At 39.5% G+C, this 16412-nt stretch overlaps 1 protein-coding gene across 9 annotated transcripts in view; it reads right to left on the reverse strand.

Annotated features, from left to right (window-relative positions):
* The window catches only part of CHCHD3 (coiled-coil-helix-coiled-coil-helix domain containing 3), a 257884-nt gene that overhangs the window by 53142 nt on the left and 188330 nt on the right, over nucleotides 1-16412 (reverse strand). For all 9 annotated transcript variants that reach the window (XM_032483360.1, XM_032483365.1, XM_032483358.1 and 6 more), the window contains one exon: nucleotides 295-365. In XM_032483360.1, the coding sequence (XP_032339251.1) occupies nucleotides 295-365 (71 nt within the window). The remainder of the gene's footprint in view (nucleotides 1-294; nucleotides 366-16412) is intronic.

The raw sequence follows: 16412 nt of genomic DNA on the forward strand, positions 1-16412 counted from the left end.
AGCAATAAAGATGTACTTTCATCTTGTCAAGAAGATTAAATAATGAAAACATTGTTAAATGCAGATATTAACTAATACATATAAAATAGATAAGCAACAAGTTTATACTGTATAGCACAGGGAACCATATTCAATATCTTGTAACCTATGGTGAAGAATATGAGAACAAATGTATGTATGTTCCTATGTGACTGAAGTATTGTGCTGTACACCAAAACTGACACAACATTGTAACCTGACTGTACTTCAATAAAAATATATTAAAACTACAAAAAAAAATTATTAAAAACTTACTTGAACTTTGCTTCCACCTCCTCAGCAGCTTTCTGGTATTGCTCAGTGGTGACTTTGTAGAACTCTGAGCTCTGTGGATAAAGATTGACAGCAGGGTTTTCACTATCCAAGAGGACAAAATGTGTGCAAGACTTGCAATTTCAAAAATTACATAAAATCTTGTTTCAGCCACTGAAGCAGTAGGAGAAAGACTCTCTGCATTAAGTGGCATGGCTACTTACAAAAATATATGTTAAGGTACCCATTGAAGTAACAGTACAGTTGTTGGTATATAGGTTGTAACTACAAAATAAACATTCAAAGTCATAATTCATCATTATTTGATCCTTCTGAGAAAATTCCTAGCAGAGTCTGGTAAGATCTCCCTTATTTGGAATCTATCACTGCAAGATCAAAAGATGCTTGAGACTCAATAATGAAATTCACACATATTTACTTTTTATCCCAGTGTCACACCTAGGATATTAAAGGATCATTTCTTTTTACATAGTATTTCTGAACTCAAGATGGATTCTTTATGGAGTAGAATTTGTTCTATCATCTCCAGATGACCAAAAGAGCATCAACATTTGTAACAAATTAATCAGTAAAAACAAGGGGCAGATTTAGGTAATTTTTATATTAAAAAAAAGTTTCCACTATTACACGAATAAACACACAAGCAACATAAATCAAATTGCAAGAGCAAAGTTATGCCTTTCCCGGGGTAGCAAAATTAAAAATGATCCATTCTGGCTAGCTATTGTGCAAACTGTCTTACTGCAGAGGGTGGCCTAAAGGACTCCATGATCCTTCAGACCCCATAGAATACCCTGTAAAATGCATCGCAGTTCAAAAGAACACAACACAATACGGTGGTCTATTGTGCCTCTCCGTTCTCTAATCACTCAGGTTCACCATGCATGAATTGGGACAGTTTATTTTTTAATAGATCATTGTTGGTTGGTGAGAAAATGAAAATGAAATCCTCTTCACACCAGTGACCCCTTTGCATTTAACAATCTGGGTTACCCAATGACAGTCACATCCAGGCTTGTGGGATGCGGATAAAATCAATAGGTATGTGATTAGACAGCAGACTCGGGATGGCTGGAGCAACGGACAAGTCACCATTTGAGATGATGAATGGCTCTCTATCAACCTAGAGTCCCCTACGATGCTAACATTTACTATAATCTTATTTGGGCTGCGATTTATCTTTCTTGCACCTGATCAATAAAGATGAACAGAACAGTTGTAAGGATCGATTGTAATTTTTTATGATTTTCAAGCACAAAGGTGCATTTCTGACATGAAGACAATATTCTAAGTGTACTGCTTCTACATTTTTTAAAATCACAACGTGAGTGATCAACTGCACCAAACTATATGCCAAGAGGTTTTCGTTCATCTGTAGGTCTCAAGCTATCCAAAAGCCATCTGTCTTCTCAGATATTTTAACTTTAGGTTGTGCCACTCTCTCCTATCAGTTCCACTTACCAGGTTTTTCTTTCCTTTAAAATACACACCAGTCACAACATGCTCTTTCCCAATGTTTGGTTTCAGCTTTTCTTTGAACTCTTCTAACAAAGAGGTCAGCCAAAAAGGCAGTTACTAATGTACCACTAACACTGATGAGAAACTCCCCACATTACTACGATGAGCTGTCAAGTGGGCATTATGTTACTGCATCATCTATTAAAATGCTGGCAAAACAATAATGTCTTGAGTAATATTTTTGCTTATTTTAAGCACTGAAACTGTAATGTCTGGACAGAGCCAGGACGAGACTGAAAGATCCGTTTTCTGGTTCTGTTCTGTGACCCTGAGCAAGTCCTCCAACCTCCCCCAGATTCCGTTCCCATGTTCCTAGTCTGTAAAATATGGATGACACTAGCCCTGCTTACCTCTGCCAAAGCTGCTGTGGAAATCAAATAAGATGGGCAAGAGAGCTGTGAAACCTGTTCAGCGTTTCTGTAGAGTAAGATTAACATCCAAATAAAATAATTTTGAAGGAAAAGAACTAATTTGGGCAATTCCATTCTGGGTACAAATCCAAAATTACCAAGACTGAATATTAACTTCTGAATAAGAATGATGCACAAAAGCAAGAGTTCTGCCATAATATAAATTAGTGAGCTCCCTTCCGTTTTGTAATGCCAAATGCAGATCAAGTTATCCCTGATTTTGCCACTTTCTCCTTCGATGTTAAACACACACACACAAAAACCCTGTACCTGCACTGCCTGCAAATCTAGTATATAATTTTTTTTAAGTTTTAGGCTTTATTTATGCTCCATATTTCTAATGCAGTGACCAGTTTCTGACAATGCATAAACCTTTCTAACAAAGTCCCCAAGAGGCAACACCATAAAACAACTAAGGAAATAAAATACCCAACATCTGTATGTAGGCAGTGTTTAATTCATCCAAGTATTTACTCATTCAACAAAATTAAATCCTTATTACCCAACAATGTCTATCTTGGGGAATCAGATCCTCAAGAAGCTTTCCATCTGATGCAGGAGAACAAGAAAATAATTATGATGGAAGGTCACAAATGCTAAGCTAAAAGTGGTGGATAATGTTCCTGGAATTCAGAAGGAGTAGAGATCTCTTTCGGCCTCAGAAAATACTTTTAAAAATGAACAATCATTAAAAAGCAAAACAAATTAAAAAAAACTAAACAAAGCAAAATATTCCCAATATGTCTGCCAGCAGGAGAAAGGATAAATACATACTGGCTATTCATAAAGTGGAAATCTACACAGTGACAAAAAGGAATGAATTAGACATACATGCGGGGTTAAAAAAAAGCAAGCTACAGATATGACACCGAAGAAGGCAACTTATGTTAGTTTTGAACAATGCAAAATAACGAAACAGGGTCAGTAAACAGCAAATTCTATTGATTATCTGTAAGTGGTGGCAGTTATGTATGGGTGGTCAAAGGGGATGGGGGCTGAATGCCATAAAGGAAGGTAAGGGGGGCTGGGGCTGCACTGCATTGTCATATTTTATAAAATGAGGTGCGAGTACACAGCCCATTGTTACACTGGTTATAAATATTTTGTAGCACATACAAAAATTGTATCACCCTTCCTCGTTCCCCAAAGGAGCTAATCAACAACAAATGATTCAGTGTGGCTGGAACCTGAAAGTATGTAAGGGGGAAACACGGTGAGGAGGCTGGCTGAGGGAGATACATTCTTGAATGCTAAGTTACACATTACTAAACAAACGTACCACCATCCCCCCGCCGACTTTTTATTATGTAATCATTTCAGACTTACGGAAAGGGGACAAAAATGGAAGGTTCCTGTGTATACTTCACTCAGCTTCCCCTCACATCAACACCCTATATAATCATAGTACAATTACCAAAACTAGTAAGTTAACAATGTTATAATACTAGCAACTAGCAGCAACTGGATTATAGATTTTATTTGTGTTTCTCCAGTTTTTGTTCTTCTCCTATTCCAGGACCTAATCTCAGATCTCATGTTGAATTTAGCTGGCCCAGCTCCTCAGTCTCCTCTCATCTCTGACAGTTCCTCAGTCTTGCCTCACTTTTATGACCTCGACACTCCTGAAGAACACTGGTCGGATGTTCTGTAGAAAGGTGTGCAATTTGGGCCTGTCTGATGTTTCCTCGTGATTAGACTGACATTATCAGCATTATAGAGAAGGACACCACAGAAGTGACATGCCTTCTCCACACATCACATCAGGGGCTACACCCCTACACTGACAGATCTTTTTACTGGTGCTGTGGATCTTGACCACTTGATTAAGGTGGTTGCCTACAGGGTTTCTCCATAGCAAAGTTACTATTTTTCCTGATGTTATTAATATCTTGCAGGAGATACTTTGAGATCATGCAAATACCCTGTTTCTCCTTAAAGTTCTGCTGTCAGTTTTTTTCTTTTTTCCATCCACTGTGAGACTTGTCTGCAGCAAAGATTTCTGTAGTGTTCTAATGGTGTATTAGTTCTTAAATGATGTTACTGCCTATTTAGACCGTACTGACATAATGTCAATCTTCATTTACTCTCTTCCTCAATAAGGAAAACTGGAGCCTCACAGAAAAGCCTTCAAAAACAAAAATCTTCAAAGAGTGGGTAGCTATTCTTAGGAAAGTATAAATTCCCTACAGTCTGACGATGAAACATAGAACAGGGGGTAGACAAGGAGTTGCGGAGGGACAGACCTAAGTCAGGCAAAGTGAACTCTCCTCCCCATTCGCTATCAAAAATTGGGAGTGCCCGGACTCCTGCACACCTCCCTCCTGCTACCACAGGCCCACCTTCATCACTGTGAAGAGGTGACTGACTGCTCTCGGGAGGATGAGGCAGACGGGCTACTGCAAGGACTTGAAAAAAGGAGAAGCAGTGAGTGGTTTCAGATGAAGCTTTGGGGGTTTTCAGGACGTCGCCCCAACTCCTGCCCTTCTACTTTGTCAGCCCTTGAGTAAAGGAGTGGGGATCACCCACTATGGAGCCACCAGAGCGTGTTAAACTGCAGACTCCTGGGCCACACCCTGAACCTCTGGGGGTGGGACCCAGAAGCTGCGAGTCTTAGCAAGCAACTCAGTGATTCTGAACACACACTAAGTTTGGACACTACTGGGTTTCTAGAACAACAAAAAGATAATAAAAATATACTATTTAGCTTGCCATTCAAAGTGAAAAATAAATCAGTGTTTTTGAAGAATTACAGCAAAACTACTTTCCACAACTGAATATACCTATAATTTGTACAAAGGTGTTCCAAATTAAGGCATTCTGTTAGTACTGTCCTCAAGTTGTTGGTGGACCCCAAACTGTCCAAGAGCTCTGGTTTCACACATCACCTACCAATGACGCTGCAGTGTTTCTCCTCCGACCTGGTATTCACGGGCAGTGGAAGTATCATAATTTTCAGAAGCATCACTTTTGTTTTCTGTGTTGTTTTGAGATGGTCATAGGTTGTATACACTACTATTTTTGTTTACCAATTGTAAATTACTGTTACTTTAATGTCATCCTTATAACTAAGTTTGTTGTTATTTGGTTAAACAACTTTACCATTTGTAGTAGTACATGCTTACATCAATTGTATTTTTGTCTGACCATCTTCAAATAACCAAATCTTAAGACCTGTGTGGTCTGTGCTTCAAGTAACATCCACATTCCTACTTCCAAAGGTGGATACATATATATAAAGATATATATTTACATACATATGTACATACATATGGCCATACACAAAGCAATTATATATGTGTGTATATGTATATGTACATACATACACACACACATATATATGTATATATACAGTGACACTAACTACCCCACATAAAAATCAAACCAATAACTTTTGACCTTTTCCAATGAAATCCAATTAACTAAATTAAATAGCAAAGTACTTTAATGCCAGGGCATTCCAGGGCTTTAATTCTTACTGTGCACTGTAAAATCTCCAAAATGAGGAACACCATTCATGATGATTCCCAAACTGATTTCCTCGTGGAACCCCTCAAATATGGGTCAACATGACAGACCAAAATCGCCTTTAATTAGGGATTTCTCTATATGAAATCCAAACACTATTTCAAATCCTGCACTTTTTGAGATGCAACTTTTCCCATCTCAGAGCAACATTATCTTACGGGTTATTTTTAAAACTAACACTCAAAAGATAAGAAGGGAGTAAAAATTGACGACACTGGAAAATGATTCTAGAACTGATGATGACTGATGGTATCACTTTTTATTAAGTGCTAATAAAAAAGAGCATGCTATTATCTTGAATTTTAAAATTTTGAGATAAAATCTTCTAAGAAAATCATTGCTGACTTCCCCCAGGTTTCCTCAGAGCCCTGTGGTATATTGCAAAAATGGGCACAACTCTTTACTCCTTTCTTATATTCACGTCCTTTGGTGACACCTTGCAGCTTCTCTCACCATGGAAGAGTGGAGTCTATTTCCCCACCCCTTCAATCTGAGCTGTGCTTGTGACCTGCTCTGGCCAACAGAATGTAACAGAAGAGATGCAGCGTCAGTTCCAAACCTAGGACTCTCTTGGAGTCCTGCCCAGGTGCCACGTCAGTAAGCCCAAGCCAGCCCGATGGAGGAGTCTACAAGTCTTCCCAGCTGAGGCCATCCAGTATCAGCCAAACCTCAGCCACCTCAGCATGAGTGAGCCCAGCCAAGACCAGAAGAACTGCCCAGCTGAGAGCAGCCCAAATCGGTGACCTGCCTGCAGAATCATGAGGTAAATAAACAGTGGTTGCTTTAAGCCAGTAAGTTTGGCATGGTTTCTTATATAGTACCATCTAACTGATTCACGCCCTTTCTGTGTTCTTCTAGTACCAGTCTTTTATCAAAGCATTTGCCATGTACCAGCAATACACGTTTACATGTTGTCTCTAGCCCATAAGTTCCCCCAAAGCAGGCATCCTGTTCCACTTATTAAAGCACTCAGTTTATGTGAAACACAAAACTTACTGAAACGTTAGAGTGATATTATTAATTCTAAACTGCATTCCAAACTTTTGCTCTTATTTGAACAGAATGGGACAGAGACAAGTCTAAAGTAAATGGAATAATATGACACGCAGAGGGTACAGTACTGCATTTATAATGTGTCTCCCACACATGGACAAACACTTCAGTCTGCTATGCCAGGTAAGAAGGAAAGAAAGAATGGATATTGCTGAGGCTTGTGTTCAACTACAATAACAGTACAATAATAGTTTAAGCTACAAACCATAGTTAAATGAGTGAGGGAAGGAGTTTTCTCACATAATAAGAAGTCCAGATGTTGGAAACCCAGGGCTCATGGAGGTACCAAGGGCATCATCAAATAACTAGGCCTTTTCCATATTCCTTTCTCAGCCACCCTTACCATTTGGCTTTTGTCCTCAAGGTCTCAAGATAGCTATTACCCCCCAGCTGTCATGCCCATGATCTGAGGAAGGTAAATACGAGAAGAGAAGGCCTCTCCAGAGACTTCCGCTCACATCTCTTTGGCCAGAATGATATATCATCCACAACGCCGGCTGCAAAAGAGGCTGGGAAATTGAGTGATTCTGTTTTCTTCTTCTAGAGGAAAGAAAAAGAAGGATGGAGTTTGGGATCAGTGTTTATTGAGCTGGTTAATCATACCTGCCACAGAAAGCTGAAGTGACAGCACAAAAGCATACACAAAACAGAGTGGTTGATTTTTAGATGCAAGTATTCTAAGATTTCTTTCCAATCTCCCTTGAAGTTCTAATTTGAGGTGTGGGGAGGGGGGGATTTACCCATCTGGTATTCTGAAACCCAAGAACAAAGTTTTTAAGACAGTGTAGGAAGGAAACGGGAGTCAACAAGAGTGGGCATCATTCCCAAGTCTCTTTGGGCTGGCCATGGCCCAAGTTTTTGAATGTGATGTACTGCCATTTTCCATTTTCAGAGTCTCCCTTTAAAAGTATATTTTAAAATGCACACGCACAGACACACACTATTGCTAGATTTGAGAAGCATCTTTTCAAGTTCTAAATTAGATCAAAAGAAAACATGCACACAGTATTCTTGCAATATTTTCTCAGGTTCTGAATCTTATATCTGTTCTATTATAACTAATATGATCATACCTGTATCATATAAGAAAAGAACAAATCAAAAAAGGTTACAAGAAAAATTTGTTTAATAGCTTTTGTCAGTTCTTTTACAAAATGCTACATAATACACAATCCTAAGGGACAATTTAAATTCTGGTGGCCTGACACTATTTCTCAGAGATAAACTCCCCTGCACTGTCCAAAGTTGGTGGCAACTCTGCTTATGTTTACAAGAGTGAATGGGAGAAGGAACAAGTCTGACCTTGGATGTGAGCAGACTGACTGAAGGTGTGGATCTCTCTTTCTAAGCTCACCTATAATTACCGCTAACAACTGCCAGTCTCCATCCCTCTATAACCCATCCAAACACAAGGTCTAGTGTGTACAAACACCAATATAAGCCTTCCTACCGACGATATCAATAAGAGCATTCGTACTATTAAGTAGCTGGATTCAAGACTGACTTACACTTTTTGTTATTACACTCACCCAGGAACTATGTTACAATATGTGATCAGCTAGATGCAGGTAAGTATGCTTCCTCCAATAAAGAGTTAAATATGTGAGGACACACTTTAATGCTGCAAATGTAGTTTGGATATAATTCCAGGCACAGAAACCCTGAGACTCATTTATTGAATGGCATTACGTGGCCAAAAAGAGTTCATACTTACTCAAACATCCTGTCTTTTTACAGAATTACACAGAATCAAAAAGCCTGACTTTGCTTTACCACAACAACACTGAGAGCTAAAGAACTTTATTTTAATCACTAATGATCCAAGTTTAGTCGATCAAGCAGTTTCAGTATTTCTCCGGACAAACCTTCTGTCAGAGAGCATATTGAGTTTTGCCTTCCCTGGGTTCCTGTACATGCTACAGTCTGTTATAGGTGGGCAGAAGAGCAGTGGGAAGGATTTGATAATTCTCAGTGCGGGGAGAGGTCCTTGAATTGAGTAGCTGGCATCTTGAAGAACCTTCCGTTATCGGCACTCCGCAGACCCATGGCCTGGACTCCACTGTTCCTGGACTCTCTCCTGTTACACCTTCCCTTCCCTCTAACCTTCTGGGGCTCAGGAGAATTCTGTCTACAAGACAGGAAAATCAAAGGTAATATTTAAATAGCTTGCAAATTGCCAAGACTGGTCCAGATGCATGGTATATCAGATTCAGTGTACTGTTTCTAAAAGGTACATCAAGGAATGGTTTGGGTTATTTAAACTGAGTCTCACTTTTTAACACACAAAATGAGGACTTTATCTTTCAGGGTGATTGTGTCAGTGGGACAGTATAACTTCAGTACTTGGCACAGAGCCTGGCTTTTCCTTGTGGAAGACAGAGGTTCTCACTCACAATACTACTCCTGCCAACAACACTTGGCTCCCCAGCCAATCCATGAGAGCCTGGATCACCATTAATTTACCTACACAACTACGTACAAACCTGAAGAATGATCATCAAGCAGATGGATTCAAACTTCATCTCCATCTTTCAAATAGTGAGTAATGCTTTGTTTTATGTAAGCAATAAACTCAAAAGCCTAGGTACTTACCCTGAGTATCCTTAAATATCTGCTTATAACCATTTGTGCACACCTATTAGTATATCTTAATTTTTCTTGGCCCTACTTTTTCAGATCCGTGTCACTAGTGATCAATAATAAATTACTAATTTAGCAGTTTATAACAAATCAAAAACCCTACTAAGTTCTGCAGTAAAGACAACTGATGAGTCCCTGTGGAAAAGACTATCAGCCATGGCTTATCCCAACATCTCCCCTCTCTCCTCTCTCCTCAGATAACCCCCGTTTTAAGGTGGATATATGGTCAACCAGACTAAAATTCCCAGCTTGCTTCTGCTTAGGCTGAGCCATAAACTGAATTGTTAGGTGGGACTTCCAGGACGGCTGCTTAAAGAGAACTGACCTCAGCTGGCAGGGAATCTTTTTAGCCCTTTGCCCCTTCTCTTTCTTCTAGGTTGCCATATAAACGTGATGGCCAGAGCTCCAGTAGCCATCGTGGAACTTAAAGAGGGAAACCCTGTGCTAGGATGCAGAAGTGAAACATTAGGTCCCTGGAGCTCTGAAGACACCAAAGCCACCATGCCAGCCCTGGACTGCTTACTTCTAGACTTTCATTAAATAAGAAAAAATAAACTTCCTAATTAAAGCTATTCCATTTTTATGCTATACGAAGTCAAATGAATGAGGGGTAGACCTTCCTTATGCCTTGATACATTGTTAAAATTATTCATGAGATGCACAAAAAGCCAAAGTCAAATGCAACGAGCCAGCAGGAGTATCTTTTTCCTTTGCAGTAAATGCTCTGCTTCCACTTGTCAGAAATCTGTTTCCTTCTGCCTCTCTCCTTTTCCAACATAAAAACAGGAAGAATTAAAATTTTTTAAAGCTATGTTTAACTCTAGCAACAAGCCTTACCACCTCTAAGAAGACACATTTCATGAAAATCCCATTGTCTCCTGGGTACCTTGGCAAAATTAATAAACTGCTTTTGCAATTACCCTTTCACTCCATCTTTACTATTTCTCACATAAAGAAACAGAGCTGTTCAGAGCTTTTTCTGGCATTTCTAGTTTTATTTCAGGCACTGTAGAACTTCACTAATTACAGTCTGAGGGTTTTTTTTTTTTCTTGATTTAGTTTTCTAATTAGAACAGGAATCCTAGATTCATTGACAGCCTTGCCACTACACAAGCAATATTAGTTACATATTAGTTATATTATTGCACGCCTTGGTTTCTTCACCTGGGCAATTCAAATAAATATCTGTACCAAACACTATTTTGGCACTCTGAGTTTCCTATTATTTGCTCATTTCTTCATTCTACAAATACTGAAGGTCTGTGCCAGATTCGAGGCCAGGAATTTGGAGTGTAATGGTGAGCAAACAAGACACTTGGCCCTAATTTCACGGAGCTTATGGCGTACTGGAGCAGACATAAATTTACAAATCACACAAATAAATGCATAATTAATAATCACAGTGATGATAAGACCACATATAATGTGATCTTTATTTCCAGGAAGTAGCTTTTCTAATGAGTGTCTAAAGCCCTGTATTTCTGGAAGTACCTAACTATCCTTCATATTTAGTTCTTAAGGTGGTTGTGTTTCTGTTTCCTTTTCCAGACAATTCAAGCTTATCAGAACTCTCTCCATTTGTAACAGTTTATCCTAACTTCTTTATAAGTAAGGGAGATCTACTACTTGTACTGACATGGACAGAAAGAGGTCCAAGTAGTATGAAAAACCTATGAAAACAATCCTGGAAAGGGGACCTGAGAAGGAGATACTTTTCCTTCTTATTTAATAGCTTTTGGTAGCAAGTTAAGTTCTTACTGTGGGCTCATCATTTTTGTAAGAAAACTAATTATGCCTCAGTTTGCAACAGGCATCACACCTAAACTGGTATCATGCAAGAAAGGCAACTTCCCTGGACATTACTGGGAGAGTGACTGCCTGACCCTCTCCCACCCACAGCTCCCATTAACGCTGCTTACATGGAGCGTCCCCATTTTCTCTAATTATAAAGTATTCATTTTTCTCAGGTTTCTTGTCTATAATGTCAATAAAAGGTCTTAAATCTTTCAGTTGTTTGTAGCTCTTCTACCTGAAGTAGAAAAGCAGCCACCCTCCTACACTCGCTGATCAGACTCTGTATTACACACCTCAGACCGTTCCGCTCTTGACACAGCTGCGCCTCATTGGTTTTCTGCAGTGGTGAGACAGAGCAACTTCACAGTCATCAGGACGGTTAACAGGAGAATTCACCATGATGTCTCGCAAGACACACAGTATAAACTCTTAAATTACTGCGTGTTACCAGCACAGGAAGCTCTCGTTCTGGATGGCTGTGTAATGTGACACAGTTGTTCTCCAGGTCATGAGTGTGACTTGCACAGTGCTCAACGAGGTGACACCACACACACATCTAAGAGCACACCTACGGACGGCTCCATCCACAAAGCATCACGTCTGTATTGCCAGCGTGGCTCAAGCTTGCATCCACCTTACCTGAGCTGGTCTCAGGTCATCTTCCATGCAAAGAACTCTATAAACCTAACTCACAAACACTCCTGCCCTTGCTCAGCATACACATGGGTGTGCATTCGTGCACATGGTGTCCTCTTGAAACCCATGTGCTACAAGGAAAGCGGTCAACAATAATCCTTACTGTGGAGAAGCAGGTAGACATAAGCTTATCATGAACTGTTTAGTTCTTTATCGTCCACAATTTTATACTAATAATCTGAAGGATTTACAACAGATGCTCCCCTGGATGGTCTTTCTTAGCCATTTCACCTTCTTTTCCAGCCCTCTGACCAACTTAGGCCAATCTAAAATTCAGTCGTTCAAAAGAGCTTACTGAAGAACTAGTATGGGCCAGGCCCAGGGATGAGGGTGAGATACATAAACAACTAATCTCCTGCGTTAACACAGAGACAACTGCCTTCAGTTTTGTAGTCCCTTCTGCCTCCAAGAGCTGCATGTCACAATGTACAATGCCACAGGAGGTAGTAAGTTCGGTCATCCAACCCAGCATTCCTCAAATGTGTAAGGTCCATCCTACTGACTGAAAATATATTAATCATAGAAATAAACATAGAAATCATAGAACAGAAAACAAATTTTAAAGATTCTCATAGAAATTAGAAGACCTGAGGTTATTTCCTTGGCTTCCAGGTTGAGAAACTCTAAGCTAACCCATTTATTACCCTTTATTTAGCTTATTGTCCATTAACTTCCTAACAGGTGGGAGCAAAACTAAGGCTTTCCAAGGCAAAAGATAAGTGTGGAGGGTAACAAATGAATCCTGGGAGGAAGGAGAGAGGTCAGGGAAGGAAGGGATCCTGACAGAAGAGAATGGAGAAGCCAAGACCAAGTTTGCCTTCTTCCCACTTCTGCCTAGAACCTGAGTTTTTAAAATATAACAGAGGCCAACACCAGTAACTCATTCCAAGCCAGAACATCTACTTAAGAAAAACTTTCCTGAAAACTGAGCAAACCTTTGAACTCTTTCACAGACATTAAATATAGTTGGTTTCTTCGCTCCTCAGCACCCGCCACAAATTGAATCAAATCTATTCGAAGGTAGTACCTTTCCAACACTACAGAAAATAAGCAGCTCACACAAGGGGACAGCACTCCAGCTAAGCTCAGAATCCCAGACTGTGCACACCTCTCCAAGATGAAAAATTCTGACTGACCTCAGCAGAGTGATGAGCTCAAAGCCTTAATGAGGGGTGCTCTAAAGATGTTGATTCAGCAAAGCATTCCCAGGCTTCAAAACATAATCAGCACAATGCTTTGACAGTTCCTGTTGTGTCACCTTTGAGACGCACTCATTCAGGGTAGGATGCTCATTCTTGTAATGCATCCACTGAACACCTCTATTCAATAGGGCCTCGGTGGCGCAGGGCGGGTAAGGGGCATGAAATTGCCATCCATGACAGTTTCTCCTGTGTGGATTTACTCTTGCCCCTGGCATTGTGCACTCCCAAAGGTCTAGGAGAGAAACTATGTAAAACATAGCAATGCCAAAATTTTAAAAATAATTTTATTACTTTCATTATTTAAAACTTTCACCAGAGAGACAATGCCATTCTTCAACATCTCCTGGTTGATAAAGGTCTAGGGCTCAGCTACCTGGCACATACACTTCCCTGAAAGCAGCATTTGATAGGTTATAGAAAAATTTGTGAGACAAAGATTGGTAAAATCACTTCATTGTACCCTTATCAGACTGGCTGTTTTCTTTAGTTAAGTATATGAGGAAATGGGCTCCTCATAATTTGCTACTGAGAGTATAAACTGTACAATTTACAGCAACAGGTCTCAAATGCCTTTCACTTGGTTTCACTTCTAGAAATACCTGAAATAATCATGGGTGTGTATAAAAACTAAGTAAAAAAATTTTTCATCAGAGTTTACAATATTGAAAAATGAAAAACAACTTAAATATTCAAGTTGTCACAGAGGACAGCTAAAATGAATAACAGATGACCCATACAACAGAAGAATAGGAGTTGTCTTGGGGCTTTGTTTTTCCCTCTTGAAGAAGGAAAAGAAGAGAAGAAATATTTAAATTCCTTTAAGGTTTAGTCCTTGGTGAACAGATTTTAGAATAAGGACAGTTACATAGCCGTTTCTTAAAATGTTCCAAACCGAATCAGCTCTCCTCCGAGACAAAAACAAAAACAAAAACAAAAACAAAAACAAAAACCTAGCATCTTCACAAGCTACAAATGCATCCACTCACAAGGCCAAAACAGATGAGACAGTATGGATTAATTTTAAAGGTGGGGAATCTATTTTAAATTATGATGGTTGAAATCCTATTTATTCCTGGTGTATCTGAAATTCTTCTGCCATTTGTTAAGCGGGTCAATGTTCACCTTTCACTCACTGAAATATTTACTGACAACCATCTCCTAAGAGCAAGGTATTAGTAGCTGAAGGGAATATCTAAAAAAATATAAAATTTTAAAAAAGGAGTTATGTGACTGCAGTGCTTACACTCTGCAGGGAAGTGATATTCATAAGGGAAAAAATCCCTGGGAAGAACAGAGGCCCTAGGGATTCCCTGTTTACAAAAAAGAACACAATTCCATCAGAGCAAGAGTTAAAACTGCTGGGAGGCTGGTGGAGACTTGGATTCCCCGACAGCAAATACAATTAGGAAGCAACCATGTAACTCAATTGATTATGTGATGAAAACCAGTCAAGAAGGAAGTAAAGTTAGAGGCTACTGCCTTCATTTTACCTTTCAGAAAAGGTATGCTTAACCACCGTTACACATTTGCTTATTGTCCCACAGATAGGAAGTGCTATAACCAAATCAGCCCAGGTGTGATGCTCCAAAACCAGGGTTGTAAGGCCTTGGATCTTGAGATTTTAAAATACTGTAGTGTCTTCAATACAAAGCAACAGATGGTACTCTGTAAGTACTCGACAAATTCATGGTTTTCTTTGACCACGGAGGTATCATCCTTTTTGAACAGTCATATAATGAACTGCAATACCCAAACAAAATAAGATCCAATGCAGATGGAACATCTATCTCGTTTTAATTTCCTTTCATCAATTTTGTGCCCAAACTCAGATGTTGATAATAACTGTGACAATGGTTCTCTCAAGTGCTGGCAATGCATATAAAGCTACTCAGGTAAACAGAAAAGTCAGTCTTAATTTAAGGGTTAAAAAATCTCAGATATGAAATGGAGAAAGATTTCAAAAGTGGCAAAGGGATCACCTATCCATTTCAAAGACATGTTTATCTTTTTGTATTTCAAAGGAAAGGCCTTTGGAAAGATTTGGCATAGAAATATGCATGTGAATAGAGGCACATTGAAAAGTCTTAGCTTTCAGGTATAATGGCTCTCCTACAGAAAGTACAATGCAGGATTCCTGAATACCTAAGGCACATTTCAAATGCTGCCAAGTCACCAAAGGCCCGGCAGTATCTCTCTGACCAGCTTTTATCTGATGACTCATTAACGTTTCCCTGCGTTATGCCCCGAAACCCTACTACTACTTAAAAGTTTCACTCCTCAACTGCAGAAAGTACATTCATTCACGTGGTACTAAAACATATCAGAATGTCTTATTTGTATTATTATTTAAAAAAAAAAACAGTGGCGGGGGAGGGGAATGAAATGAGGAAGAAAAGATAATTATGGAAGACCCAGTAAGCAAATTTGATAGTCTTCTTCTAGAAATATTCATGAAAATCTGTCTCTGAAAACTGCTGGTATTTGTTAGCCAATCTTTTCCACATGACTTTTCTGAGAAATGTTCTTAGAAAGATCCCACAAAAGGGTGATAATAAAATGCATCTCATCAGATGATTTTTCGGTCTGGCACGGAGTCTCTCTCACATCTTCAATGTGGATTGTTAACTCTCCTTCCAAAGCCTATCTCGTTTACTCCATGTTAGTCACACTGTGCCTTCTGCCTAGTGCAAGTCCTTCCAAATAAGATGAGCAAGAATGCAGTCATCCACCAGGGCAAAGCATGCTGCATTCTGCTGGTTTCCATAAGGGCAGACCCTGCCCTTCAGAGAGGGGTTAAGAGAAGGTGAGGTCCACAAAAGTGCTTTAAAGAACAGCATATTTACTCCACAGGAAAGAAGTTCTTGTGAAACTCCTATGATCTGAACACATCTCAAGGGAAAGAGACTGGATCTTTACTTTTAAAAAAGGTCTTTATTAAAAAAACAAATGTGAACTATAAATGTAATCCGGGGTAAATAATGTGAATTAGGCCCTGAAATGCACACATTCACAGAAATTACCAAGCAGAGAAACTCAGCCATACCCAGGCTGAGTCTGAACGGCAGCTTACCGCTCAGTGTGACCCAAATGTAACCAGACGGAGTCCATCGGCAGCCAGGTGTAAATGGCCTTGTGCTGGGCTTCGTTTCAACAGGCATTCTCTTTGCCTGGTGAAAGCCCTCTCTCCAACCAGAGGACAAGTTATTAAGAAATTGTTTGTCATCTTAGATTGGATGGATCATTTGTTTCCTGGAATTCTTTT

Source organism: Camelus ferus, chromosome 7, assembly GCF_009834535.1.
Source record: "Camelus ferus isolate YT-003-E chromosome 7, BCGSAC_Cfer_1.0, whole genome shotgun sequence".
Classification (NCBI taxonomy): Eukaryota; Metazoa; Chordata; class Mammalia; order Artiodactyla; family Camelidae; genus Camelus; species Camelus ferus.